The sequence below is a fragment of the Madurella fahalii genome, assembly GCF_045866475.1.
Source record: "Madurella fahalii IFM 68171 DNA, scaffold_6, whole genome shotgun sequence".
NCBI classification, from domain to species: domain Eukaryota; kingdom Fungi; phylum Ascomycota; class Sordariomycetes; order Sordariales; genus Madurella; species Madurella fahalii.
In genome coordinates, this window is record NW_027263976.1 from 3,305,494 (window position 1) to 3,333,314 (window position 27,821).

Sequence of the window (27,821 nt, forward strand, 5' to 3'; positions counted from 1 at the left end):
GGGAGGGGAGACGATCGAATAAGCTTAACTGATCGGTCCCGTTGCTTTGCGGGGTAGTTCGGTGGTGATTTACCTGGGTACTTACCTGCCTGCCTCTCCGTCCGTCCGTCTGCCGGCCCGTGTGCCTGCGCCGGGCACTTCAGGAACGGACGGATTGACGGCCTGGCTGCTTGTTGCGGGAGGCAGGTCACATATCTCTATATACAGCGCGGGGAGAGGGGAGCATTGGGCCGGTGTGAAGGATAACGTTTCGAGCGAAAAGAAAGCGAGAGAGAGAGAGAGGGGAGGCGGGCCGGGTATACGCTATGCTTTTGATGTTGTGGTTCTTTCCTACATTTCTTTCTTCCTTTCTGTTTCACGCCGCACACTCAGCAACTACCCCCTTTCTGCCCCCCACCTTCAGAGTCGCTTTATGTTGTGGAGGGTTTGGTTTTTAACTGGGCTGGTTGGCTAGTTATTCGCTTGCAGTGTCATAGTTGGTCTTTTACTACTTTGTTTCTTTGGTTTCAAGCAGAACAAGTGAGCGGAACGACGGAATGGATGGAGGAGCGGTGGGAGACTGGGGAGCTGAATGGGTTGGGTGATTGGTTGTGTTATGGTGTTGGATGTTGACAGATAAGGGGAGCAAGGCCGTGGTGTAAGGATGGGAATGGGGTGAGAAATAGAGCACTTTGCATTCTCTTCTTGTTGAGATGTTTAGCGCCTCCTTGGAAAGCGCCCACGACCCTGTAACAAGTGTTTTGGGAGTTTTAAGTTCCCCTCAGGAGCTAGTTTGTCGGCCATGCGTATTATAACCGGCCGGGACCGACGTTCTTGATTTCTATTGCCTGTCTTGATGGTACACTGCCAGCGCTTTTCCCGCCCGTTCGCCTACCTACCCCCTTCCCCTTCCCTTCTTCTTGTAAATCCCGAAAACGCCCAAGGACGCCATGCTCGATCAAATGGAAATGGACCTGGTCTCTCCAATACCTAGTCGTCAAACTGCGAAAGCAGAAGCAGCGGCCCGCGTTAAATACAATGAGGGAAAAAGAAAGGTTTATTCGAAGAGATCTGGGCAGCGTGCCCGAGACGACGTGATTAGACTGACCCAAAATCAACTCGTTTCATCTCGCGCCGGCGCCGAACCGCCCATTCCGGTTGAAGCCCCGACCGGAGCGATTCGACTTGACTATGTTATCGCTATACAGTCCGCCTGCCGTCGTGGCCGATGCAGACTGGCTATGGTCTGTAGTCTCCATGGGGTCGTCGAAGCCCCACGAGCCGTCTACCACCATATCGTCGCCGGACGTGGGGCGGGCCACGACTGGTGCGGAGGGGGTGTTGCCCGGTTTGGCGTAGACGCTAAGGACGCGGCCATCAGCCTGTTTTTGGATGAGAGGTCAGTTCCGATCAGGGTCAGCCGGGGGTGAGGTGGGGCGACATACGGTTTGGTTGTTGAACGTGGCAATGACGTTGTCGGCGCCCTCCTTGCTCTCAAAAATTATCTCGGCAATCACGATGGGGTGCTGCTTCACCAGTCGGCAGCTGGTAATGATACCGCCGACGGGAGTCATGGCGCTCTCGATGTCGGCCGCCGTGGTACCGGGGGCAAAGTTCTGCGCCATCACCACGAACGGGCCGGCTAGGCCCCGGATGGTCATGCCCCTGTTGAATGTTGGCTTTGCTGCGGTGGTGCCATTGCCGAGCGCCGACTGCGCTTTCTGTCGCTGTTGCTCCATCCGCGCCGCGTGCGCCGCGCCTGGAGCCGCCCGGGTCTGCAGTTCTGACCTTATCAGAGCTTGCGCAACCTGTGCAGCGCGCCGCTGCTGCCGATGGCTCGCCGGCCCAGTCGGCGGGGCTTTTGGGTCGGTGATGCGGGCTGCGAGAGAGCCCGCGCCGTTACGGCTGGCTCTGGGGCCTTTCGGGGGTTGTGCATCGTGCAGATCGTGCGTCCATTCGCCGTCGATGTTGCCTGTGCTGTGGCGCGGGCGGCCGGAGGATACGGCGCGCTGCTGGGGTGCGGATGTCAGTCACGGGGGCTGAAGGAGAGGCGATTGTGAGATGGGGGGCGGCAGATCGAACCTTCTTCACCCCTGCGCGGCTGGCGAGGGTACCAAACGGGGATGCTGCGGACTTGGAGTTGGACACCGGAGTGCTTGAGCGACGGTCTTTGCTGAAGATCTTTGCGGCGAGCGCTTCATTCTTCTTGCGGTCGCGGCCTGTAGATTGGCTTTGTCAGCGCAGTCTTCTATCTCGGTGGCGCATCGTGGCGTACCCTCGTTGATGATCTTTTCAAAATCAGCGGCGACTTTGGCGTTGCCCTTGGCTGCCATGGTGCGCGACGGCTGGACGAGACCCGCTTGTTTCTCGGCGCTGAACTGTGAGTATGAATAAATATCACGACGGATGCCTAGAGGTTCCTCTCTCAGATGGTTCAAGGTGAATTGGAGTGAATGCTTTTGGGAAAGCGTCGTGATTGATAACGCCTGCGCGACTCTCCAATCGGCGACCAGCTGAACGAGCGCGTCTGTCAGACGGCATTTCTTTTGCAGGGGCCCTTGCATGCACTGCATATCACAGCCGGCGCTCAAACGCACGGATCAACTCCGGTTGTCCAATAGAGGTACGAAGTATTAACCCCTTTGTCCTCTTAATTGATCAATCCATAAGACCCTATTAGACTCTATACAACTATTCAATCCACGGGATCAACCAGGCACATGGTGCCATTCGAGATAAGAGTTTTTCGTTTTAAATCCCCTCGTCTCATCCGATCTCGCATTATGGCCCAATCTTAGTTTGAGACTTGATTTGTGTATTGAGTCTTGGGACTTCGGTCTCTAGTTGAGACTTAGGTCGTTCTTAAGTCTCTGGAGAGTGATGTTGAAGTTGCAGACAACATGGCACTCGCGGGTGCTCGCTGCCTGGTGGCATAGTGCAGTTGTATTTGGTTCGATGCGCTAGACTGGAAGGCACCATACAAAACTCGTGCACCATAGGTGCCTCCTGCCCTGACAGGTCTCTCAGGACGTAGTGCCTGTCCAATTACTTTGCACCCGTCACTCCTTCGTGTACTGCTACAACCATGGTTATCATGATGCGTTTTTCTTGTTCCTCCTTTCTGCCGCTGAGGACTCTTCATCATATATCTGCCATCGTCAACCTGGCCAATTGGTGCGTGAGGCATCGCTAACCTCGGCACAGGGCTATCCATCATCATTGTCAGAGGGCTCAACTTGGTTCCTTTCCTTATACTGCTTGTTCTCTTGGTACAAAACAGGCATGTCGAGACAGTCGGTATCAGACGAACAAGAGAGCATTAACACCAAAGTATCCTCACAATCGATTATGTCCACGCTCCGCTGCAAAGCCTCCCGTCTCTTTCGCAAAAGAACCGGCAACGATGCGGATCAAGGGCCCCAGCTCGTAGAGCCCAAGCGGAACAAGCACCGTTGGTTTCACTCCGACCGTACTCGCCACGCGCCTGCTATCCACGAGGCAGAACATAGCCCCCAGGAAAGCGGGCTGAAACCAAGTCCTCCCGCCAGCCTGAACAAGAAGCCCTCGGCTTCGGAGATCTCCTCGTTCCATTCCCTTGCGAGACGTCTCCGACCACGGGCCCGCAAGTCCATGATGCGTTCTCTTTTGGTCTTGCCCAACCTTTCAACGTCGGTAACCGCTATACCTCCTGTGTGAACGAAGAGCTGACATACGTTTTGTCTACGGACCAGGGGACCAGACGGGACCAGCCCAGTTACTTCCACCCACGTTGAAGTCCCGTCGTCTCCCAAGTCAATCATCGGGCCGGAATCCGAATCTGAGACCTGTTATTCTGGCTGTAGCACGTCAAGCCGTTCGCTCTCGTCTTCATCTACGGCTCATCACGCCACCGACGGCGGCGACAGCGGTGGCGGCAGCGAGGGGCATGAGCCATTTCCGCCTTCCAGATGCTCAACCTCTCCTGACCGAGCATCCAGCACCGACTGCCCATACCGCCAAACTTCTTCGGAAGCAGCAGCCGTTGCCTCACTAATCCCAATGGTTGGCGATCCCGCCTTTCAAAGCGCATGCACTCCCAGTGTTGGTGATGTCGCGGGTGTAAGGCCTCCGCCATCACCAACATCCGACCACCCCACGGAAACAACGACGACATCAACAACCCGCGGTGGCATATGCGTAGAGATAAACGGCGAAGAACCAGAAAAACAAGGGGAATTCGCGATGACAGAGGTGAAAACGGTAGGGGTTGGAGTGGAAGAAGACGCGGCTAAGCCGGCGGCGCTGATAGAGCGAGGGCTGAATGAGGCCAGCAATACCAACGCTAACCACCAGCAAATGCAGCCGAGCAACGAGCGGGCCGGTGACGGGACGTTCGTGCCGCCCACCGACGTGATAACCGAAAGGCCACTCTCAGCGTTCTATTCTTTCTGTCAAGGCGGCGAGGCGGTTGACGATGGTGTGCTGGCCGTTTTGCTTGACTTTGAAAGGGGCAAGGGAGGCTTGGAAATGGTGGCAGGTGGGATCCAGGGGTAAGCATAGTGATGTCGTAGCGGCTATGGTGTGTCTACGAGGGTCCTGCTACTGTTCACTTTTTTTTTTTTTGGGGGGGGGGGGGGGGGGGGGGGGGGGGTTTTCATAGCATATAGATTAATGCTGGTTAGCATAGGGCTGTGGTAGGTAGACAGAAGGGGGGTTGGATTATCAATATGACGAAACCCTACCACATGATGTCCACTTCAGTTGAGGGTTTGTGTGTATCGCAAATTGAAGAATGGAAGTGCGGTTGTTACAATGTCTATAAAGGCCCATCCTGGCCAGGACTCTCCCTTTCTCATGCATGCCTGTCTAATCTTGTGGTATCGTACATGCAATAATACATTTGTGATACATCCGAAGCCCCAAGTAGTTGTACACCATTATTCCACAACCACCACCACCACCTCCACAAATAAACAAACACACACACACACACACACACACACACACACACACACTCACACACACATAGATACATATACTCTCTCTCTCCAAGATTCTATTCAGGCATAGAGGCTCGCCTGTCCATCGTCCTCATCGAAAACCCGCACCGCATCCCTCCTCTCCTCCCCCTTCCCCTTCCTATCGTGCGGCTCCTGCCTCTCGTTGTACAGCTTGTTCGCGTACCGCTGCACGAGGCGGATGAGCACCGTCTGGCGGTTCTTGAGCTCGCGGATCGAGTTGCGCTCGCGGACGGGGTCCAGGATGTCGTGGTCCAGGATCCACACGATGGCCGAGATCATGGCGCGGCCCGTCGCCATGGCCTCCTGCATGTCGGCGCGCTTCATGTCCGCCTCGTGCTCGGGCGACGCCGTCGGCTGCTCCGGGTACGAGAAGGAGCTGAGGAGGATCCGGAAGGGCTCCCACATGCGGTCGAGCGCGACCATGAGGCGCCTGCCGTGCTCGCGGTCCTCGGGCGTGGGCGCGCCTCTGGGGGGTTGCTTCGCGTCGGCTGCCTCGGGCACTGGTCCGGCGCTTCTCTTCTTCTTGGCTTCCTCGGCCAGGGCCATCTTGATGAAGTCCGTGGTCGTGAGAGATTCGGCTGCCGCCGTGTCCAGCTCGGCGTCCGTCGTCTCGGCCTGGCTCTTGTCGGCCTCGGCCTTCCTGGCCTCGTCCTTGAGTGCCTTCCTGAGAAGACTCGCCTGGGCGTTGCGCGCCGTGTGCAGGAAGAGGCGCATGGTCAGCGGGTCCGGATAGCGCACCTTGGCCACCATGATGTCAAAGATGTTGCACGCATGCCCGAAAGCGTTCGGGTTAAGCGCGTCTTGGATGCAGACGCCAAAGGCCGTGCGGAAGGTGATGTGGTTTAGCAGTTCGGCGGGCATCTCGCTGACCAGCTTGACCGTCTGCGCGCTGGCGTGGCCGACCGAGAGCGCTTTAAGGTAGCGGCCGTAGTTGTCCTTGTCGGGCTTGACGTCGAGCACCCGCGTAAAATAGTCCCAGTACCTTGACGCGAGCGACGTCTTTCTCGTTTTGGCGAGAACCGTCATGAGCAGTGATAGCGTGTTGGTACCGGGTTTCGCATATATACCAGCTGGCTTTGATGCGGCCAACTCCCTTCGGGCAATGGGTCCCATGTTGTGCGTGTCTGGTGCTTCTACTTCGGATGGCTGTTTGGGCATGGCGACGTCGGATTCAGCATTTGCTTGGGTTTCCGGTGCCGCCTCGACCTCTCCTGCACCGTCGGGGAGCTTGTTGCCCGTCTTATCTAACCGCGGCATCCTCATAGTCTGCTCGAACAGATCGAGGACGCTGTCGTTGCTGTGATAGTCACCGAGAGTAAGGAGCCTCCCCATGGCGCACACAAGACGCTCATCAATGAGGATCTTGCCACCCCTCCAGCGCGCAATCACGTCCGCCCAGAGCGCCCTTGCTCTGTCGATGTGTCCACGGATGGTTTGTTTGACCTCGGTGTCGATGAGGCCCAGCCCCTTGTCGGCTTTCGTAGCCTCGTGTCGGAGGCTATTCAAGATGATGGTGTAGGTGAGGGCGTCAGGCGCACGAAGGTTGTTGTTGGCGGTGGCGAAGACGGTGAGCATGCTGTCGAGGTCGTGAGCACGGGCACAGACCTCGAGGACGGCGTTCATATGGATCGTGTTCGGTTTCTGAGCGCCGTAGTGGACCATGAAGTTGTAGATTCTGACGGCTTCGGCGACTGCAAGCTTTGGGTGTATCGACTGGGCACATCCGCGGAAGATGATTGTATATGTTCTAGCATTGGGGACCTGCTGGCGTTTCTTCATCTGCGCGGTCTGTCAGCGAACGGACGGGGAGTACAGGGGCAAGCGAGCAAGGCGAACCTCGTTGTACAGTTTTATCGCGGCATGTAGCCGGTGGTTCTTCATGTGATGGTCGATCAGATGGTTCCAGCTGACCTCGACCTTGGTGTTGCGGCTGGCCCTGCGCGCCATCAAGAGAGCCTCCTCGAAGGAGCCCTTGTCCAGTGCTCTCCTGACATGGGCGGCGATGTCGACGGGGTCCTTGAGATAGGTGAGGTGTTTGTTGACGACCCATTCCAGCCTGTTCTTGTACAGTTCCTTTGCATCCTTGCTTCCCGGTATTGGTGGTCCCTTCTTCTTAGGTTGGGGTGCGTGCGAGTTTGGGGCTTTGGTCTCGGTCTCGGTCTCGGCGAGAAGGGCAGCTTTTACGTCCACGATATCCGGTCGATATCTCTCCCTGGTCAAGTGTGTCGCTGCGAACGTTCGCCTGCCATAGCCCAGACCTGTACTTTTCCGCACCGGGCGCAGCAGCCGTGACTCGACCGGACTTGGGCTCACCCCGCTAATGCTTCGGCGGCAGGCCCGACAGACAAACATCGCTACGGTGCCTCGCACCTTTATTCTAGGTTTGCCGAGTGCGTTTGTCGTTGCTTTGCTCAATGCGTTCCCCGGGTTAGTCGCAGATGTGATATCGAATGGTTTCGTGCGGAGTTCTACCCGGGTTTCGCCGGGAACGGGGTCAACAATTGTGTTGTTTGTTTTCTTGCTCCTCTTGTTGCTGACTTTTTTTTTCCCTCTTTCTTTTTTTCTTCCTCTCCCATCCTCTGTCTCGTCAATTCGATTCGTTTGGCTGCCCTACCAGAGCGAGCAGGGGGCCTGGTTTGTGTGGGGCACATCGGCAGCTGCCAAGGCGCAAGGGTCCGCATGGCCGACAAGGGTACGCGTTGGGGGAGGACGCGAGACACGCGAAAAGCGCGTCCACACTGTAACTCGTCAAACTCTCAATTAATGGGCCAATCCCACTTTCTGCTCCCAACCCGTTCAGCCCACCGCCTCCTCCTGAATTGCCTTCCCTTTGGACTCCAGGGCCGGCATGCCACTTTTACGCCTTTGAACCCACGTGAACCCTTCTCGCTGTGTTCGATTCGTTGCCCAACCAAGGTAAACAAAACGAAAACATGTCGAGAGCCGGCAACAAGCGAGAGAGGTTCGCCGAGTTGCGTGCCCTGCGCCAGGCGGGCAAGAAGAAGTTCGACACGTACGAGGTCGCTCAGGTCGACGATCTCTACGAGGAGGTCGACGAGAACCAGTACAAGAAGATTGTGCGAGACCGCCTCAACCAAGATGACTTTGTGGTCGACGACAACGGCGAAGGATACGCCGACGACGGCCGCGAGGAGTGGGACCGCGTGCCCGTGTACGAGTCGGAGAGTGACGATGCCATGGTAACTCGCGGCAAAGACCGAAAATGTAGGCAAAGCTTGGTAGCCCCTGTTACCCCTCCTGCTGACCCGTCTGCCCTCAGCCAAGAAGCAACGCGAGGAAGAGCAGGCGAAACGAGATGCCAACGACCGTGACATTTCCGAGTACTTTACAAAGGGTGCTGCCAAGGTACAACCCAAAACTAAGGTACGTGGCGCCATTGTCCTCAAAACGGTGCCGAACTGACCCAGCTCACATGGTGGCCAGGTTATCAAAACGGAAGAAGACGAAAAGTTCCTCGCCGATCTCCTTGGTGAGGTCGATGCGAACGTCCCTGCCCCCATATCCAGAGTACCCAAGAAGAGAGGCCGATCAGCCGAGAGGAGAAAGGCTCGCGCCCTCTCCCCTGCTCGTGAGGCGCGGCAACCGGCCACCAAGAAGACCAAGGTGCTGGACGATCGACCATCTTCTCCTTTAGTCGACGATACCCCCATGATTGAAGATGACTTCATCCCCCCTGCCGACACCGAGCCGGTTACCGTCCCCGACGTAGCCATGAGCGACCCCTTGCCCTCTTCCCCCGCGGCTAAGGTGGCTGAGCGGAGAATGCAGCCACTGGCCAGTCCTCCCGAAGAAGACGATGATGAGATGGAAGTTGCCCATGCTGGCACCGTTACTGCCGCTAGCGTCAACATTTCCGCGTCCCGACAGATCAAGAAGATCATAAAGCCCGACCCGTATCCGTCTCCTGCCAGCTCCTCCCCTGTAAAGGCTCCCGACGCCGCTGTTGACTCATCATCCTGGAATGAGATCAACCAGAAGCTGAATGTCGTAACCAGCTCCCAAGCAGAGACCCGGACAGTCGGCAAGATCGACTATAGAGATGCCATCGAGGAGGACGGGAGCCTCAACATGTTTTGGACCGACTACACCGAGGAGAACGGCAGCTTGTGTCTGTTCGGGAAGGTCCTCAACAAGAAAACCGGTCATCATGTCAGCTGCTTTGTCAAGGTCGATAATATCCTGCGGAAGCTCTATTTTCTACCCCGCAAGCACCGCGTGCACGGAAGTGTCGAGACGACTGCGCAGGTCGAGATGATGGACGTCTACAACGAGGTTGACTCCCTCATGACCAAGATGAACGTCGGCATGTACAAGATCAAGGCTTGCACGCGCAAGTACGCATTCGAGCTTCCCGGAATCCCATCAGAGGGCGAGTATTTGAAGCTGCTCTACCCTTACACCAAGCCCGCCGTCGAACTCGGCACCACGGGCCAGACTTTCTCGCATGTCTTTGGCACCAACACAGCTCTGTTTGAGCAGTTCGTCCTCTGGAAGAAGATCAAGGGTCCATGCTGGTTGAAGATTCAGGACGCCGACTTTGGCGCGCTGAAGAATGCCTCGCACTGCCGCCTGGAGGTTTTGGTCGAACACCCCAACATGGTCGCTCCAGTAGGCGATGCCGACAGCGCGGATACGCCTCCCCTGACCCTCATGAGCGTTGCCATGCGCACCATCTTCAATGCCAAGGACAACAAGCAAGAGGTCTTTGCCATCAGCGCAAGGATCTACGAGGATGTGTCTCTCAGCGACACAACCCCTGCGGATAAACTACCCTGCCGCACCTTCACCATCATTCGACCGCAAGGCTCTGCCTTCCCTCTTGGTTTCGAGACGATGGCTAAGGAAAGGAGAAAGGGTCTAATCAAACTCGTCAAGCATGAGCAGGATATTCTGTCCTTCTTCTTGGCACAAGTCGACGTCGCAGACCCGGACGTGATCATGGGCCATCAGTTGGAGGGCGTCGATTACAGCATTCTGTTAAACCGCTTCTACGAGAAGAAGACGCCCCAATGGTCTCGTATCGGAAGACTGCGGCGATCCGCGTGGCCGGCGCCCATCGGCAAGCTTGGCGGCAATGTCTTCGCGGAACGCCGCATCATGGCCGGACGCCTCATGTGCGATCTCGCTAACGAGGCCGGCAAATCCGTCATGTTCAAGTGCCAGTCCTGGAGCTTGTCCGAAATGTGCAAGATCTATCTCTCGGGCGATAACCACCGGCGCGACATTGACAACGAGGCAGCACTCAAGACTTGGGCAACGTCCAAAAATGGCCTGATGGACTACCTGTCGCACACTGAGACGGACACTTACTTCATCGCAGCCTTGGCTCTCAGGACCCAAATCCTCCCACTCACCCAAGTTCTTACGAACTTGGCGGGTAACTCCTGGGCAAGAACACTCACAGGCACACGCGCCGAGCGAAATGAGTACATTCTGCTCCATGAGTTCCACCGGAACAAATACATCTGCCCAGACAAACAGCCCTTCAAAGGACGTCCGCGCCTGGACGAGGAGACCCAGGAGGAAGAGGGCAGCGAGGGTAAGAAGAAGGACAAGTACAAGGGCGGTCTCGTCTTTGAGCCAGAGAAGGGTCTCTACGATAAGTTTGTGCTCGTCATGGACTTTAACTCCCTTTATCCGTCCATCATCCAGGAGTTCAACATCTGCTTCACCACCGTTGACCGGGCGTCTTTGGTGAGTTTCAGTCCCAGCCTCTGAACCCGACCATCTGCTAATTGGTACCCAGTCTGATGACGAAGATGCCGTACCTGCGGTCCCGAAAGAGCAAGATCAGGGCATTCTCCCGAAGCTCATTAGAACCTTGGTCGACCGTCGGAGGCAAGTCAAGAGCCTGATGAAGGACAAGAGCGCTACCCCTGAGCAGCTCGCGACCTGGGACATCAAGCAGCTTGCTCTGAAACTGACGGCCAACTCCATGTACGGCTGCTTGGGCTATGTCAAGTCGCGCTTCTACGCTAGACCCCTTGCCGTGCTCACCACGTACAAGGGTCGTGAGATTCTTCGGAGCACCAAGGAGCTAGCCGAGAGCATGTCGCTACAGGTCATTTACGGCGACACCGACTCTGTCATGATCAATGCAAACGTTGACAACGTGGCCGACGCGTTCAAGGTCGGCCGCGAGTTCAAGAACGAAGTCAACAAGCGGTATAGACGGCTCGAGATCGACATTGACAACGTCTTCCGTCGCATCCTCCTCCAGGCCAAGAAGAAGTACGCTGCCGTCAAGCTGATCGAGATGAACGGCAAGATCGCCGAAGAGATGGAAATCAAGGGGCTCGATATGAAGCGCCGCGAGTACTGTCCCCTGTCGCGAGAGATCTCGCAGCGCATCCTCGACGAGATCCTTTCGGGCAACGACACTGAGGTCTCTGTCCAGCGCATCCATGAGTACCTCCGCGAAACTGCCGGCGACATGCGCCAACAGGCGGTTGCTCCGCAAAAGTACATCATCCTCACGCAGTTGGGCAAGAATCCCAAGGAGTACCCCAATGCGGACAGCATGCCACAGGTCCAGGTCGCCCTCCGCGAGATGGCGCGCGGCAAGACGATGCGCAAGGGGGACGTCATCTCGTACATCATCACCGGCGACAGCAAAACGACGTCGGAACCCCCGGCCAAGCGCGCCTACACTCCACACGACGTACTTAAAGCCGATTCTGGCTTGACCCCAGACGTGGAGTGGTACATCGGCAAGCAGATATTCCCGCCCGTCGAGCGCCTCTGCGCGAACATCGTCGGCACATCCACGGCGCAGCTCGCCGAGAACCTCGGCCTCGACGTGCGCCGGTACGCCAACAATAACTCCACCTCCAACTCAGGCGGCCGCGATGTCGAGATACACAGCCTCGAATCCCAAATCCCAGACAGCATCCGCTTCCGCGACTGCGCCCGCCTGACGCTCCGCTGCCGCGCCTGCAAGACGTCCGCGCCCTTTGAAGGCCTCCTGGGCTCGCCGGACCGCATCACCGCCTCGGGCGTCGCCTGCCCTAACGCGTCTTGCAACGCCACCCTCTCCACCCTCTCGGTCGTCGCGCAGGTCGAGGCCGCCGTCCGCGCCCAGACGGCCCGCTACTACGAGGGCTGGCTAGTCTGCGATGACTCAAGCTGCGGGAACCGCACCCGCCAGATGAGCGTCTACGGGGCACGGTGCCTTGGGCCCAAGGGCCTGACGGGGGGTTGTCTTGGAAGAATGAGGTACGAAGTCAGTGTGAAGGATATGTATAACCAGCTGCTGTACTTTGCGAGCTTGTGGGATGTGGACAAGGCCAGGGAACGGGCGGAAGCCGGGGACTTTGGGGATGGTGCTGGTGCTGAGGGGGTGAAGAATGAAGGAGAGGAGAGTGTTGAGAAGCGCAAGGAGACGATCCGCACGATGGCGGAGAAGAACCGGGTGAGGTTTACTACCGTCAAGGGCGTGGTGGATAAGTACTTGGATAAGTGTGGGTGGCGGTGGGTAGCGATGGGCCCGCTATCTGCGAAGATTTGGCCTGTTCGTACTTGAGGGTAGATGTGTTGGGTGATGCTTGTGTCTGTATTGCTTGGCTTGGTTGGCATGGGAGATTGGCGTTCGGGTTGAGTTCGGGATAGTGGTTAATGATGTGTTGATGCCGTTCGTCTGGATTAATGGATCTCATTATTGGAACATACCCGGGCAGCAGTACGTGTGGTGTTTTGCCATGGAATGTGATATTGTGTAGCATCGCAGCCACGATTACGAGCTAACCAACAGGTGCACATTCTTCACCGCGGCAACACGAATACAAAACAATCTGGATAGGCCCTTGAATCGCTGGTTACCGACACTAAAGACAAAAGCAACGAGTTAAATTGGATAGCAAAGACGGGCTCATCCAAACCTCGACCCGCTAAGTCTGCAGCTGATCCCAGAGTAGTGAGGTGGATGATGCCCGCCCCCTGAAGTATTCCTCCCATCCATTTTATCTAACCAGCAAGACCAACCAGCCTAGCAAACGAATACATATCGCTGATTAACCTCCCTCATGGAGGAAACAAAACCCAACGTACCCCCTTCCCTCCACTCGGCTCATGACAGTCCACCGGGGATTATCTAACCACCTAATCCCGGAAAGTAGGAAGAGTGTGGGAAGATGGTTTATTTATCCCCAAGCAGAACTGTGTTTCGTTGCCCGTATCTCCGCCCATCCCTCTCACCCCATCCGTGATCCGAATCCCAACCATCCCGTATCCACGCAACAGCCAACCATCCACTCGTTCAACATTACCTCCCCCGAACTTATTCTGCCTCTTGTTTCTTTCCTTACCCTTTCGGGGACCGCTCAGAGCACAGCAAATTACATGTTGCCAATGGCAACCGAAAGGATAAAGAAAAGTGAATCAAGGAGAAACAAAGAACAAAAGAGGGCGAGGAGGAGGAGTGAGCAGGCCGTGAAACCTGGACAAGAAAACAAGGAACTTTAACAGCACAGCAAACTTGGCACGAGCGCATACTACTGCTGGCTAATTAGTACCCTTCAGGGGGGGAGGTGAAAAAAACAACTTTTCAAGCCTCAACCTCTGGGCCTCAGCAGGGAAAGGGGCAGAGCATGATTACACACACGCAACGCACGCACGAAAACGAAAGGTATCGCCGCGGGAAGATGATGTGGTAAACGACAATGCGTGTTATTGCGTTGAAAAAAAAGGGGATAGATAACAACAAAGCATTCATTCTCCTCCCCTTTCCCCTCTCTTTCCCCCATATTTCCCGCCATCCAGTCATTTCGTATCTCCCCGCCACCCACACCACCGCCCAACCCAAAATCCAATCCAGCAATGAGCAGCGGCAGCGGCAACGGCAGTGGCAGTACCAAATGATGCGCATACATACAGACATTTCAAACATGTAATAATCAACACAAGCCGGGGTCGGAAGCGAAGCGGAAGGATGTTTGTAAGGAGTCAAATCCTATCCCGTAAACGGAAAAGGAAAAAAAAAAAAAAAAAAAAAAAAAAAAAAAAAAAAAAAAAAAAAAAAAAAAAAAAAAAAAAACTCCGCGGAAAAAAACAACAACGAGAATATCTCGGAGGGCCGTCTCTCTGATGGAAGAGTCTATCGAGATAGAGGAGGAGGTATCATGATGCGGCCCAACTTTTTAAGAAACAAGCCCAGTACAAAAAGCAATTTTTGGTGTGAACCCGCCACGAATGCAAATGGAGATATCCGCCCGGTCTATGCATGAGATCATGAATGCAAGACACCGTGTACTAATGGAAAGACCGCCCTCTAATCCTCCCTCTTCTCACCAGCCGCCACCGTGTCTAGGGTCGCCTTGGACAGCGCTGGCGACGCGGCGGTCGAGGGAGGAGAACCCGGGTGGTCTCCGGTATCAGCGAGAAGTCTGGCACTAGTTAGTCATCGATCAAAGACGGCACCGGCAGGCGGAAAAGAGGTACATACCCAAATGCATTTGTGTGTGCGACCGAATCACGGTCACGGGTCGGCGGCGTACCAGTACGCGACGACGCGCCCGAGTCCTCTCCGGCACGACCGAAAGCGCCACCAGGTCCTCCCATACGCCGGCCGCTGTTGCTCCGAGAATTGAACATCGACGGCGGACCGAACGAGGGGTTCTGGCTCGAGGTGCGGCTCGATGAAACCTTGAGCCGCCGGAGGTCATCGATGCCGACCTGGTTAGGGATGGGGTTGCTGTACGAGAAGTTCCTTGTATCTCCCCGGGCACCAGGCGGCCGGCCTCCCGGACCGCCACGCTGGCTGTTGCGCGCATTCTCGGCTGCTTTCTGTGCAGCTTGCGCCTCGGCCTATCAACGATGTTAGTCTCATGGTAAGCAGACCGCATACAAGATGAACATACCTCAGCTCGAACTTCTTCGAGAGTCTTCGGGCCCTTGTTCGCCTCCTTGGAGACCCAACCGGCCTTCCGCAGGTCAATAATATCCATGAGCATGAACATTAAACGGCTGGGCAACTCGGGGAGATGGATAATGCTGTCGATGCGTTGGAAGTAGGCATCCATCATGCCCCGGCCCTTGTCGCCGCTATCCAGGTTGCCGCCGATCGTCTTGAGCAGCTTGGTGAGAGATTCAATCTCGGCCTCATCCGGCACGCCCTGGAACTCGAGGAGCTTGCGCACGCACTCGTGCATGATGCGCTCCGTGAGCATGCCAAGCTTGTAGAGCTCGCCAATGAATTGGACGAGACCCAAGCCGCGCCGTTTGGCGGCGGCGGCAATGTAATACTCATCCGACAACAGGGCTGCCTCTTTGTCCCCGCCTTCCTTAGGCTTGGGGAGGTCGACCTTCCAGCCACGCTCAAACTCTTCCTGGCACCTGTTCAGGAGGTACTTCCGGAACAAAGCGCCACCGCAGACGACATTGCCCTGCTTGTCGAGGATATTCTCGTCGCGGATCTCCGGGCTCATGGTCTCAAGCATGCGCTTGCAGAACTTGGCATACATGGACGCCCAGTGAGCCTCGTCGGTGGCCTTCTCGAACGTGAGCTGGATGACCTGGCGGAGCGTGCGACCATCCTGCTCGTTCTTTGACTGCCCAGCGATGACCAGGATCTGATCCGAGATCCTGTCAAAGTTCTCGGGCGTCATCTTGTTCAGAGCTGCCTTGACCTTGCGCTGCACCATTGCGGGCTCGAGATGGCCGCCCTGCGCAATAACAGCCGTGGGCGCTTGGGCAGCCTTATTGCCGATGCTGGTAGGCTTCCAACCTGTTTCCGACACGGTGATAGGCTTGACGTCTTGGCCATGAGTGAGCGGCATGGTCTTAGCAGCCTGCGTCTCGGCCTTCTTGCTGCCAACACGCCTGCTTCCGGTCCGGGGAGAAGGCAGGCCGGCGGGACCCGAGGAGGGCGTCCGGCTCAGCTGGCCGGGGAAGGCACCGGGGCGGTTGAAGGGAGCCATAGCACCCATGGGTCTGGCCATATTGCCTTGAGACATCGCGAACCGCTGCTCTGAAGTGGTTCCGGGGGGAAGGGTCTTTGCCCCAAACTGGCCCATGGCTCCGCCGGGGAACGCAGATGAGGGGCCGGCGCGAGAACCTTGCCTGCCAGAACCGGCGCCAGGAGTACGAGCAGACGCAGATCGGGAGCCGTCGGTATCCCCAATGAGTGTCTTGACCTGCTGGTGGAATTCCACCGACGGTTGCTCGGTGAAGACCTTTTGGAACTGGAGAAGGAACTGCGCGTCATACTTGAAGATCTTGCCCTTCTTATGGACGGCAGAGTTGAGCGCAGGATTGGGCGACGCAATGCCCTCGGGGTAGATGTTGTACTCCACTCCAGGTAAGAAGCGGGCGGAGCGGAGGGACTGGAGAGCTGCGCTGGGCTGGGGCGCCTCGACCGGTGTCGTCTTGAGAGGCGTCAAGTTTAGAGGGACGGGCTTAGTCTTGGACTTGTCGGCCGCACTCGGTTTGCTGGCGGCCGCCGATGTCGAATCAGCAGGGCTGCTCGGTTTCTCGGCCGTCTCCTTCTTGTCGGACAATTTGAAGTCATCGATCTTCTTGGCAAGCAGGTCGGCCATTGACTCTGTCTGCCCCTTGGCCTCGTTCTCCTTGCGCCGTCGCTCGCGCTCCTCTTCGATTCTCTCCATCTCTCGCTCCTGTTCACGAAGCTTCCGATCGTTCTCAGCGCTGTTGAGCTTCTCAGCCTCGCGGCGTTTCTTCTCTTCTTCCTGTTGCGCTTTCTTCCTGGCTGAGATCTCTTCTTGTTCCTTCTCACGGCGAGCATCCTCCTCCTCCATCTCACGGATTATACGTTCGAGCTCCTCGTCGGTCATCTCACCAGGGCCGGACGACTTGCTCTCGTCCTTCTTCTCCTGCTGCTTAGCGGCATCGGCGGCGGCATCGGCGGCGGCATCGGCGGCGGCCTTTGCCTCTGCCTCTGCCTTTGCCTCTGCCTCTGCCTTGGCCTTGGCCTCGGCTTCTGCCGCCTCTCTCGCCCTGGCTTCTGCCGCCGCCTTTGCCTCCTCTGCTGCCTTCCTCTCTGCCTCAAGACGCTCCTCCTCCTTCCGACGCTCCTCCTTGGCCTTTTCCTCGGCAGCAGCCTTCTCGGCAGCAGCTTTTTCAGCGGCGGCTTTCTCGGCAGCGGCCTTCTCTTCTGCAGCCTTGGCGGCCTCCTCTTCCTTCGCCTTGGCGTCCGATGGAGCGTCTGCCGTCTTCCGAACCGCGTCCTTGAACTCATTCCGCACCTGTTCCGCTGTCTTGTTGGTAGCAGTGCTCTCGGTCCGTCCGTGAGACGGCGTTGATGACTTGGGCGGTGGGGTCGGGCTGGGCGCAACGGCGGGGGGTGTCTTGGACTGCTGAATGCTCGGCGACGGAGAGGCCGGGGTCTTCCTCGCCGCAGCCAAGTCGACAACATTACCTTCTGAGTCCTTGATCACGATCGCCGCGCTCTTCTTGGGCGGCCGAGCAAATGTCGAGGACGAGACGATGGCTGGGCGTGCCGCTTGCGCCGGCTGTTGCTGCGGAGTGCCCTGGGCGATGGCAGGTGCTTGATTCTGTCCGGTACTCGACACTGGCCGGTCCGAAACCTGCGAGGCGTTACGAGACATGGGCGGAGCTGACGGTTGTCCTGGTCCATACGAGGGAGGGGCAAACTGTGCGTGAGCAGCGGGGGGGAACTGGGGGTGCTGTGGCATGTACGGCATCTGCTGCATCTGTTGCATCTGCGGCATCTGCTGGTTGGGGTACGGCTGATAGGTCATACGGTAATCGGGCGGCATGCCATAAGCACCAGGAGGAATCTGCGTTTTATTTGCGGTTAGCAGCTTCTCAAAAGCGCCACTCTCTGGCGACAAGTCAATGGGTCCCATGAAAGGAGGGGCAAGCATGGGGACGGGGCGTCCCGGTTGGAAGTTGTAGTAGGCAGGGGTGACATCCGAATACTCTGGCGGGGTTGTGCCGCCGTCGAAATCCTGATGACAATCCACCGCTGGGTCCCAACGCTTGGTTTGGCGCCGCGACCGGTTGGTGAATTCCATGCCTGTCTGTTTCTGTGAAGCGCCGGGAGCTCGCAGATGAGGATGAGCCTTCTCCGAGTCCCGACGCGTCCCCTTGATCTTCTTGTTTGACTTGAATGCGGGATGTTCGTTGGTAATAATGGGGGACTTTACTTGTTGGGGGAATAAATTTGGATAGTAGTGGGGCCCTGGCGGAGGCATTACGGAGGCCGGGGGCATGTTGGGTGTCCCATGAGACATAGTCGGGGTGGCCGCCGGGCTCGCACGCGGGGGTTGCGGAGAGTTAGGGAACTGCTGCATTGCGCCGCGGCCCTGGTGGTACGGCGGCACGCCGCCTCGGCCCGCGTTGTTACCGGAGAAGCTCCGGAGGGGTGTGTAGCCCATGGTTGAGTTGTTGTATTGCGGGTTGAAGTTTCCGCGGCCGCGACCTTGGCCCTGGTAGCCGCCTCGACCATGTCCTGGGCCACCATGGCCAACGCCTTCGCCGTGGGTAGATGCCTGCGAGTCGCGCCGGACATGGGGGCTTTGGCCCATGGCCACCGGATTGTGCTGCTTAAGGTGACGCTGAACACGGGGCGATTAGCAACGGAACGGAGAACCAAAGATTGTGGGCACGACGCAAGGAACACTCACATCGTTATCGCCGGGGAAGCTGCCGAATGTGGGAGGCGGCACCTGGGACATTGCTGGCGCCCGTTGGCCGCCGCTTTGCTGGGGGATCTGCGGGATGGGCGATGGCGAATTTGCCGGGGAAGGAATTCTGGGGTTGCCGCTTCCAGGGATAGGAATCGGCGCGGCGCCGCCCATCTGGGGCGTGCTGTGAGCCACGGCGGGGGACGATTCGAAACCGAACTGGATGGAGCTGCGGCCGCCGACGGGACCGCCGTTTGCGATGTGGCCGGCGGGCGCATTGGCGCTGATGGTAACCGAGCTCTTCCGGGAATGGTCGGTGGCTCCCCCATTGACGATTGCGCTGCCACGAGCAACGGGCGGAGCAGCAACGGGGATCGCCGGCGTAATGTTGGGTCTGCCGTTCAACGGCGGGCCAGTCGAGGGCTTGCCATTCTGGGCAGCGGGCGCAGAGGAGCCAACCACCACGGGCGGATGAGAACCCGTCGCGATCAGCGGCGTCGTTGATGTAGGCTTCTTGTTCGCACCGGCTGCGGAAGCATACGACGGGGCTGCGGGAGCGGAAGGGGTTGGCGCCGGGTTTTGATTCGGTTGACTCGCAGTGGAAGTCATAAGGGGAATCGGGTGACTCGAAAGCCTTGTCCTGTCTCGTGGTTGCGTGGATGTCCAACTCGGGTTGTGCGAAGGCGAGATGTCGGGTCAAAATCCCACGTCGAATCTCGGATCCGGCGTGTCGCGCAGACAGAAAGGGAAATGAATGTCTGACGCAAGACTTCGTCTCTCTCGGCCTGATTCTAGGTATGCCGCTAACACTCGACGGTTCGGGTGGTTGGGCGACAGAAAACTCTATGATAAAGAGTGTGGTGGTTTTAGCGCAAAAAAAGAAAAAAAAAAAAAAAAAACCTGTCGAGGCGACCAAGAGCAACGGGACCGGAAATCCTGTGTGGCCCAAAGGTTTCGCAATTAAGACGGGAGAGTGGAGATGTAGATCTCTGTTCTCCGGATGTGGAATCCCGAGAAGGAGAAATACAAGAGATATTATGTGTAGAAACAAGGGAATCCGTCGATCCGAGACAGACTCCTCCCTGGGGCTTTTCACAAGGTGGTTGTGAGAAGGATGGTGGGAAAAAAAAAAAGAGGTAGGAAAGCGCCAGAAAATTTTTGGGGGTACTTTGCTTCCCAGATGGCGAGGGAAGCGGAGGGGGCCGTGTGCGCCGCCTGGTTTTACAGCGCACACCAAAAACGAAAGGGCAGGGAAGGTGCCGGGAAAACTTGGGTATTTCGTACCAACCACACGTTAATTTGCGGTTAGGGTACCTCTGCCAGGTGGTTCGTCATCCGCCCACCTCACTAAGCGGACACTTCTCACACGCTGCCACGCTTGGTTCGGATTTAGCGGCTTCTTCGGTGGACTGTGGGAGATACCTACCACCACACAATGTCAACTCGTGCTGCAACAACCAACACAAACCAGTCAGATGGATCCACACAGCAACGGGATAGAATCCGCGATAGCGCGGCGCCCGTTTTCGGGCTACCTTGGTTAATATAAGTTTGTTGTGTCAAACGAAGCCGTCAAATAGGCGGGTCCGCGGATGCTTTCTCGCACAGGTAGGTACTTGATGTCAAGCGACTAAGGAATCTAGCGAAGACTCTGAACGCACACGCTAAGCGAGACTTCGCCTCGTAGACTACGGCACCGGCAGAGTGTTCCCGATAGAACGGGGAGGGCAAATACGGCAGTTTCAATTTTCCTCGATCCGCCTTCTTCGTGTGGGTTGCCGGTGTACTGCAACCAGTCTGAGGCCCAAGACATGTGCTCCTCCAAGCTTCCTTCGTCCGTGCTTCTCCAGAAAGGCCCACCGACGGTGGCGTGGGGTCAGCCCGGTCGAGTCCGGCCTGGTGTGGTCCGCTGCAGAAAGGCCCTTTCGAGACAACTTAAAAGCCACAGCTCATATTGTCGCTCCGGGGTTTTTCCATTGTTCCTCTTACCAGGTGAGCTAACCAGGTTATCCTGGCATCCAACAGCCATTTTCTTTGTCGTCTCTGCACCGTCAGCTACTCGAGACACCCCCAGGAACATTAAGTGCGAGCCGGGCTCGATCGTCCCAGCACATGCCTTCTACTTGCAGCTGCTACATCAAACACAGTCTCTAAAAGAAACCCTCCGCAGGATCCCTGCTTGTTCAAGTAACTGCAGACATTAATTCGTCCCATATTGCAGCATTACCAGCAGCTGTGCGACTTTCTCCAGAGTCATGTATTGGCCTAGCGGGAACAGTCACTTAGGCAACCAGGATCAAGATCCACATCAGGGAAAGGCCTGGGTGGGAGCCATGTCCCAACTGCTTTTTTATTTTATTTTATTTATTTATTTTTTTCGCTTTTTCCATTTACGTATTTCCCACTTTCCCAGGTCTTCCCTCCTCTTTCCTTTTCTTTCCTAGGCATATCAATGCGTTGCTGCGTGGGGAGTAGTGTTGGACATGTCAATGGCCAGGCCGGGGCCCAGGGCGGGAGGAGACAGAGCCGCGCTCCACACCGGATCCGGAACCACGAAACATTGGCGGGAAACCCCGTTTGGGTTTAGGTCGCAACAAACGACCGGCATCACCATGTGTTATTCCCAACTCGGCGTCGAGAAAAGGCAGCATAGAAATGGCCTGCTCTTTGCGGGTAATATACGCCTGTATCGGGGGAGAATCCCCCGTTTCTTGGCCCATTTCGAGACCCTGAAGTTGTGCGACAGAAGCCGAGCCTGGTAATGGATGTCTTCTTTGCATATGTTTGCTTTACCCGGGATTGCCCTCCGGTTCCTCTGTAACGTTTTCCCTTCCTGGAAGAGGCTCGGCTCGTCTGCGTCATAACCACGGAAAGCAAACGCTACCTTGTGATTTGATTTGACTAATAAGCGACGCACATTTCGTAAGCCCGTGGGGCGACAGGTCAAACGGGGAGGGAGACAAAGGCACCCCGCGGTCCTTTTCCGATCACTTTCTCTACCAGACCCCATCACACAAGATCTCGGTCGATTGGTGCAAAGGCTTTCTTGGGCTTTCCAAGAGACGGTTGCCGACACCCAATCGCTGGAAGACGAACTGCTTGTGCCAACCGGTATTGCCACGGTGCACCGCCTTGTCGACGATGCTAACTGGCAGATAAGGCGCCGTACGACTAATTGTGTGCCGCAGACCGGTCTGCGACACAGGCTCTGACTCACCCCAGCAAAGTGGCTGTTGCTTTGAGTCCGATGTGTTGTGGTCAGGCGTGTTTGAGGGCCTCAGCCGTCGTAAAATCGCAGCAGTCGCTTTGAATGCTCTTTGGGGTTCCTAGATATACAGAAAGTGGCTGGAACAATTCCCAGTTATCCCGAGTCTATGTAACTCTAGTGGGCTACCGTTTCCTATTGTTCGACATTGGAGTTTCGCTTCATTGATACACAATCCGGATACCGAGAGGAAACACACGTGACTCGTAAGGCACGTGACGCCAGCTGAACCTCAGCCGATGAAGGATGAGATTGCTAGCAGCCAATCTCGAACTTATTAGCTGGATCAATCAAGATGCATTGACCTTCATCAGACCACCCTTGGTTGCTGTGTCGAAGAATCTATCATTTGCGCTTAAGATCTATCGTAAGGCTGCTAGTCGCTCAGCGCTAGCGATCAGGAGAAGGTATAAGGAAGTTCCCAAGCGCTTATTTAGACAGGGGGCGTGGACAGTAGTTATGCGATAATCACGGAGGCAGCGGCTAAAAGTGATTTGAACTGCCCCGTCGGTGTGAGCGAAAGCACGAGAGAATTGGAAACCCTAGTTGGCAACGTACCCGCTACGAAACCACTATCAACTGTTCTAATTGAGAAGTTTGATATTCAATCAGATAAGGGAGATAGTGAGCGGCAAAAGCCGGCTCTCCGTCTAGAATACTGTATGGTATATGCAGTGATAGTGGGACCGCAACAAACTGGTTCACTTGCTTTTTGGCTCTGACGTTGGCCTCCATACATTGAAGATGCTGGTCAGATAAAACGAGAGAGCAGCTGTTGGATCTGTGGGTTCTGCTCTTGGCTAGAACCCCGCAGATGCGTGATGATCGATGAAGAGTTATCTCTAGCACCTCATAGCACGGAGCTAAGCTAAATTTATAGTAAGGCTGTTACCGTTCCTTGACTTCGAGAGAGCGGGCTCGAGGTTATCACGTCACAAGTTCCGCTTCGATGTTCCCGTTGAACCTGCTCTTCGCAGGCTCCACTAGGTATCCGCCGCGGGGATGCAAAGCTGTCGACGGTTGGGTTAGTCTCGGGTGTTCAGACCTGCTGGGCGTGAGGTACCGCTTTGCACTGTACGTTTCGGCCGCTTTTACAACTCTACTTCGACAAGCCAATCAAACCGTATAGGCAAAACTCACGCCAGCGAAGCCATTGTCTGGAGATCCTACACTCTATAGAGCCCGGGCCACAACGACTTCCACTAGCCACGCTCCCCCTTCCCACCCAGCCGCCCAGCCGGAGGAATGAGGCTGTACGCCAGAGACTAGGGGTCTCAGGCCTTGACGATGATACGCATATTGAGGCCGCGGCTTGACTTTTTTTTCTCCTTTTACCCTTGTCTTTGTTAATCGGGGATAATTGACGATGCTGCATTACTACTGATTTTTTCACTCCTCCTCTACCTCGAACCCCTCAGCCCTTACCACCTCGGCATCCCCTTGCTCCCCTTCTCCCCCATCCACCCCTTGATAACCTTCCTCTCCCTCTCCCTCCGGCAGCGCCAAGACCTCCACAACCGGCGCCTCCTCTGGCAGACCCCGCTCTGCTCGCAGCTGCTTGATCCTCGTATTCGTCATCTCAAAGACATACTGCCCGAGATGCTCAACGCCTTCCATGACCACCTCCCCGGGGATGCTCTCCTTGTCCGCCTCGTCGGCGAGCACCCGCTCCGATGGCCACAGCTCGCCCGTCACCAGGGTCAGCTTGTCCGGCCGCTGGAGCAGCAGCTCGAAGGCGTCGCGCAGCTCGTAGCACGCCTCAAACACGTCGCGCCGGCCGAGGATGTAGAGCCCCAGGCGCGCGCGCGACAGGGCGACGGTGAGGCGGCGGATGTCGCGGAGGTAACCGACGCGGGAGGTACGGGTGAGGGAGAGGATGATGTCTAGCACACGGGTCAGTACGCCGTTAGCAGATTGAAGGGTGGGGGGGGAGGGGGAGCGACTGACAATCGTTTTGCTCGCCCTGATACTTGTCGACGGTGGTCACGACCCGGGGCAGCCCGAAGACGGGGTTCTTGGCGCACCGATGGGCCAGCACATCCTTGATGAGGGCTTTTTGGCCGGCGTAGGTGGCCAGGATGCTGATCTTGGCCGCTGGGTAGCCCAGCAGGCGCATATACTGGTAGATGGCGACGGCGTACTCGGCCTCGCCCAGGTTCTGGATAAAGTGCGGCGTCGGTTCCGTCTCGCCCTTGCCCTTGTAGTTCGGAACGTTGATGAACTGGTAGTCGAACCGGAAACCGGCGTTGGCGGTCAGGAACTCCTTGTGTGTCTGCGTGTGAGGCAGGTCTCCGAGCTGAGGGTACCGCCACCTGTAGAGGTTCGATATGGACGGGCGGGCGCGGCCCTGCTGGTCGAGGTTGATGGTGGGGACGCCGAGACGGACGAGCCGTGAGAAGAGTGACTGCTCCAGGTTTGCGTAGTGCCGGAAGGCAAGGCCCTGGATGACGGGCGAGTTCTGGTAGTGGTCGCCGCACAGAACGACTCGCTGCAGCGCTGCCTGGCCGTCCTTGGGCTTCTGCATGGCCAGTGGGATGAAGTTTTCAATTTCGGTGATCTGCGCGGCCTCCTCCATGATGACGTTGTCATATTGGAAGCCCAGCGAGGCGATCTCGCCCCGCTTCATCGCGGCGTGAGTCGACGTCATGGCGATAATGCGGGCTTCGTTGGTGAGTAGGTAGTTGGCCTTGTCCTTGTCACGTCGCAAGATCTCAAAGGGCAAAACATCTGCTAGTTCGGAGAATATCTTGGATATGTGCCGGTAGCACCCGTTGGCGATTTCCAATACCGCCTCACGGTCCGCGTCCGGAGGGAAGAGGGGTTGGGGAGCGTCGGCAAAGTAGGTGTGGAAAGGGAATGCCCCGACGATGTCTTCGACGCTCACGTCACCCTTGACGGAATCGTTGAATTTGGCCCACGCCGGCTCCACGTAGACCGCATTGAAATAACCAGCCGTCTCGGCCGAGTTGCCGTGAGCGCCCGGCGCGCCCATGCTGGCGGCGAGGCGGTTCACCTCGTAGAGAAATCGCTGTCGGTTCTCGAGAAACGACTCGACCCTGCCGTGCTTGCTAAAGTTCCCCTCGGTCTCCAACTCCTCCTCGCCATGGCCGAGACGGAGAAGGTGGCGCTCGTCGATATCGAGCGCTACAATCTTCGCAAACAGCTGGTTCAGGGCTTGGTTGCTGTGCGCAATGAGCAACGTCTTCTGCTCCGGGAAGTTGTGGTATATGTTGTTGATGATCTGGGTGGCCACATCCGTCTTGCCTGTCCCCGGTGGGCCGACAATAACCGTCAGGCCTGGCTGCGTGCCTGACATGACGGCTTCAATCTGCGTCGGTGTGAAGCGGACGGTGTTGAGTTTTGGCGCGTCGACCGGGTAAGGCCCGTTGTTCGGCGGCTTGTACGTGGAAACCTTGATCGTCTCGATCTCGGCGATAAGAGCCGGCTCGGCGTCTCGCCTTCTCTTCTTAGAGGGCTTGGAGACGGCCTCCTCTGCTGCCTTCTCGGCCGTCTCGAGCACGTAGGGTGGACCGAAACTCCCAGATGCGTCGTCGCTGGGCTCGATGATCTTGCCGGGCAGGCTCTCGATAAGATGCTGCCAGTCCAGGAAGGTATCGCGGAAGTCGACCTTTTTAAGGCGGTTGGGCAGCTGCTTGTAGGTGGCGCCAGCAGGGTCGCCGTAACCCAAGAATACCTCGTGCAGCCACGAGGCGAGCGGGACGTCGGACAGAGTAAGATCCCGGATCGACTCGAGCACGGGCTTGAAGTTGTTTTCACGCCCGCTTCTCCGGAGCAGGAGGTTGATGCCCTCGTAGACGTCCCGCCGACCTTGGGTGTCCTCGTTGTAGGCTTCTGCGTCCAGGCGGAGCTGGATCTTCCTCGAGTCGCTGCGGCTGTGCCCCTCAAAGTAAGCCTGGGCGTCCCGGATCGCCCGCCCCTTGTCGTCGAGCACCTGGATGACCTCGGCAGCACGGACCGAAACTAAGCCTAGTTTCTCGGCCTCGGACGGGGGACCGCTGCCGTTAATAGCCTGTTTTGACTTGGATGCATCCACGGCGAGGAGGAAGAGCACGTCATCTGGACGCAGAGACTCCCAGTCTCGGCGGATGTGCGGTGATAGCCTCCGCAGATCGATCGTCACTTCGGCTCGCACCGTGGAGGGCTTGTCGTCACCTACGAGGGGCGGGACGACCTCAAGAACGGTTGGTTTGGCGATGGGCAGCGCCATCCTCGAGAAACCGGAAAAGGTTGTCTGGCCCGCACGCCTGCTCTCGGGTTTTAGCCTTGCCAACGCGTCTTCGATATCCTGACGAATAGCGTAAAAAGACTCGCAGCGGTACAGCACCATGGCGCGCCAGAGGAAGTCTCCGACAGACAGGTACTGTAGATTGAGTTTCGGAAGAGCCAGGGGGCGAGATCCGTCGTAGTGGTCGGTCCTCCTGAGGCCGACCTCAAAGAGCGTCTCCTCGGTCGGGAGAACACTCAAGTCACGGGCAGCCTCCTGAAACGTCTTTCGCCGCTCAAAGGTCGATAGGAGAACCTCCATAAAAAACCTACGATCAGTTGGCACCTTGGCGGACTCCGGGTAGGTTGTCCGGAGGCCGAGTAGTGCCGAGAGTTGCGTGAGCTCCTCGTCGCTGAGCGCTTGAAGGAGGCCCTCAAGCTCAGTCCTCTTGTCGATCGAACCGTAGTTTGACAGTGCTAGGACTGTCAACTTGTCCTTGAAGTGTTTCAAGGCAGTCCGTTGGAGCTTGGCCAGAGCAGCGCAATGCCGATCGTACGCCTCTGTCCGGCTGAGCTGCGCCCCTGTCTGGTCGTCGACGGTAAAATGTGTGTAGTGGGAGAGTAGATCGGACAAGTCCCGTAAGAGGCCGTTTGACTCGTCGTTAAAGATAGGCGACAAAGTCAGAACTGGGAGGATGTGCAAGTCTTGGAGCAGCGTGTTGACGTATCGTCTGGTCGGGAGTTGGCTCTGCAAATCGGTCAGGAACTCTACGAAGCGCTCGCAGTACAGGACGTGCCCTGGCGTATGTTAGCCGCGTGACGAACACAATCCCCCAGGGCCGACAAACCTTGCTTAGCATTGCCAGAGTAGAGCAGGGCCATAAAATCCATGACTGATGTGTACAGCCAAGACCTCTCGAAGCGCAGCCGCGCTTTCGTGGCATCGTCAGCCGCATCGTACCGCTTCGCGGATGCCCGCCAAGCCTTCCTCAGATGCCCGTTCGAATCGAGTATCGCATCCCTCTTCTCCTCGGTCGACAGGTTGTGCCAGATGGAAATGGAAACGAGGGGCGCGCACTCCTTGCGGACGATGGTGCAGTCCAGACTCTGGAAGGCATGGGTGATGAAGAGCAGGACATGTGTCCTGATGGTCCAAGACAGTGAGCTGTCGAGTGTCATGGACAGGGCTCGGCGGAAGAGGTCCGAGAATTCGGCGGGACGGTCGGCGAAGATGTCTGCGAGTGTCAGCGACCGTAGGAAGAGCAACTCCAGAGAGACGCACCCCATGTGTCCAGCCGTTCCCTCCGCTTAGCGTTGACTATCAAAACAATTAAAAGGACATGATAGTTGGACGAATCCTCCCCGTAGCCCGGCCACAAGTAGCTGCGATCAGTCAGTAACAGATCGGACCCCGTCGGCGCCAACATCGGTACCTTTCCAGTATCTGCAGCCCCTCGAGGACCAGGAGCGACTTGAGCGGAAAGTTCTCCCTCTCCAGCGCGTCCCATATCTCCCGCTTGAGCACGTCGTTCTTGACCTTGACCTTGGCGGTCCGTCGGGGCGTCTTCAGCCAATGCTGCCGCGCAAGCGTCGCAAACTCGCTCTGGCCCTCCAAATCGTCGACGGTCGGTCGCCCTGAGACCCCGGCATTCGGCCGGGCATCCGCGCTGCTCTTGACTCGCTTGGCGGGAGGCATCTCGAATTTCTTCTGTCGCGTGCAGCGTGCGGGAA

At 57.0% G+C, this 27,821-nt stretch overlaps 5 protein-coding genes across 5 annotated transcripts; 1 reads left to right on the plus strand and 4 right to left on the minus strand.

Moving 5' to 3' along the window:
- Positions 1–1,103: 1,103 nt before the first annotated feature.
- MFIFM68171_11028 (RRM domain-containing protein) lies at positions 1,104–2,312 on the minus strand (the record flags this gene model as incomplete). The annotated part of the gene is made up of 4 exons (XM_071066447.1): positions 1,104–1,361; positions 1,425–1,991; positions 2,062–2,198; positions 2,255–2,312. 4 exons carry the CDS (start codon positions 2,310–2,312, stop codon positions 1,104–1,106), a joined length of 1,020 nt encoding a protein of 339 aa, XP_070922548.1.
- Positions 2,313–5,018: 2,706 nt separating this feature from the next.
- On the minus strand, positions 5,019–7,331 carry MFIFM68171_11029 (Pentatricopeptide repeat protein; the record flags this gene model as incomplete). The annotated part of the gene is made up of 2 exons (XM_071066448.1): positions 5,019–6,758; positions 6,816–7,331. 2 exons carry the CDS (start codon positions 7,329–7,331, stop codon positions 5,019–5,021), a joined length of 2,256 nt encoding a protein of 751 aa, XP_070922549.1.
- A 581-nt stretch (positions 7,332–7,912) lies between these two features.
- POL1 (DNA-directed DNA polymerase alpha catalytic subunit pol1) lies at positions 7,913–12,522 on the plus strand (the record flags this gene model as incomplete). The annotated part of the gene is made up of 4 exons (XM_071066449.1): positions 7,913–8,204; positions 8,260–8,363; positions 8,424–10,694; positions 10,747–12,522. The coding sequence occupies 4 exons, from the start codon at positions 7,913–7,915 to the stop codon at positions 12,520–12,522; spliced, it is 4,443 nt and encodes a 1,480-aa protein (XP_070922550.1).
- Positions 12,523–14,265: 1,743 nt separating this feature from the next.
- Positions 14,266–19,210, minus strand: MFIFM68171_11031 (Eukaryotic translation initiation factor 4 gamma; the record flags this gene model as incomplete). Its single annotated transcript, XM_071066450.1, has 4 exons — positions 14,266–14,386; positions 14,440–14,801; positions 14,855–18,532; positions 18,602–19,210. The coding sequence occupies 4 exons, from the start codon at positions 19,208–19,210 to the stop codon at positions 14,266–14,268; spliced, it is 4,770 nt and encodes a 1,589-aa protein (XP_070922551.1).
- A 4,045-nt stretch (positions 19,211–23,255) lies between these two features.
- MFIFM68171_11032 (Pre-mRNA-splicing factor) lies at positions 23,256–27,786 on the minus strand (the record flags this gene model as incomplete). Its single annotated transcript, XM_071066451.1, has 5 exons — positions 23,256–23,749; positions 23,814–26,888; positions 26,939–27,325; positions 27,373–27,473; positions 27,524–27,786. 5 exons carry the CDS (start codon positions 27,784–27,786, stop codon positions 23,256–23,258), a joined length of 4,320 nt encoding a protein of 1,439 aa, XP_070922552.1.
- Between the last annotated feature and the right edge of the window lie 35 nt (positions 27,787–27,821).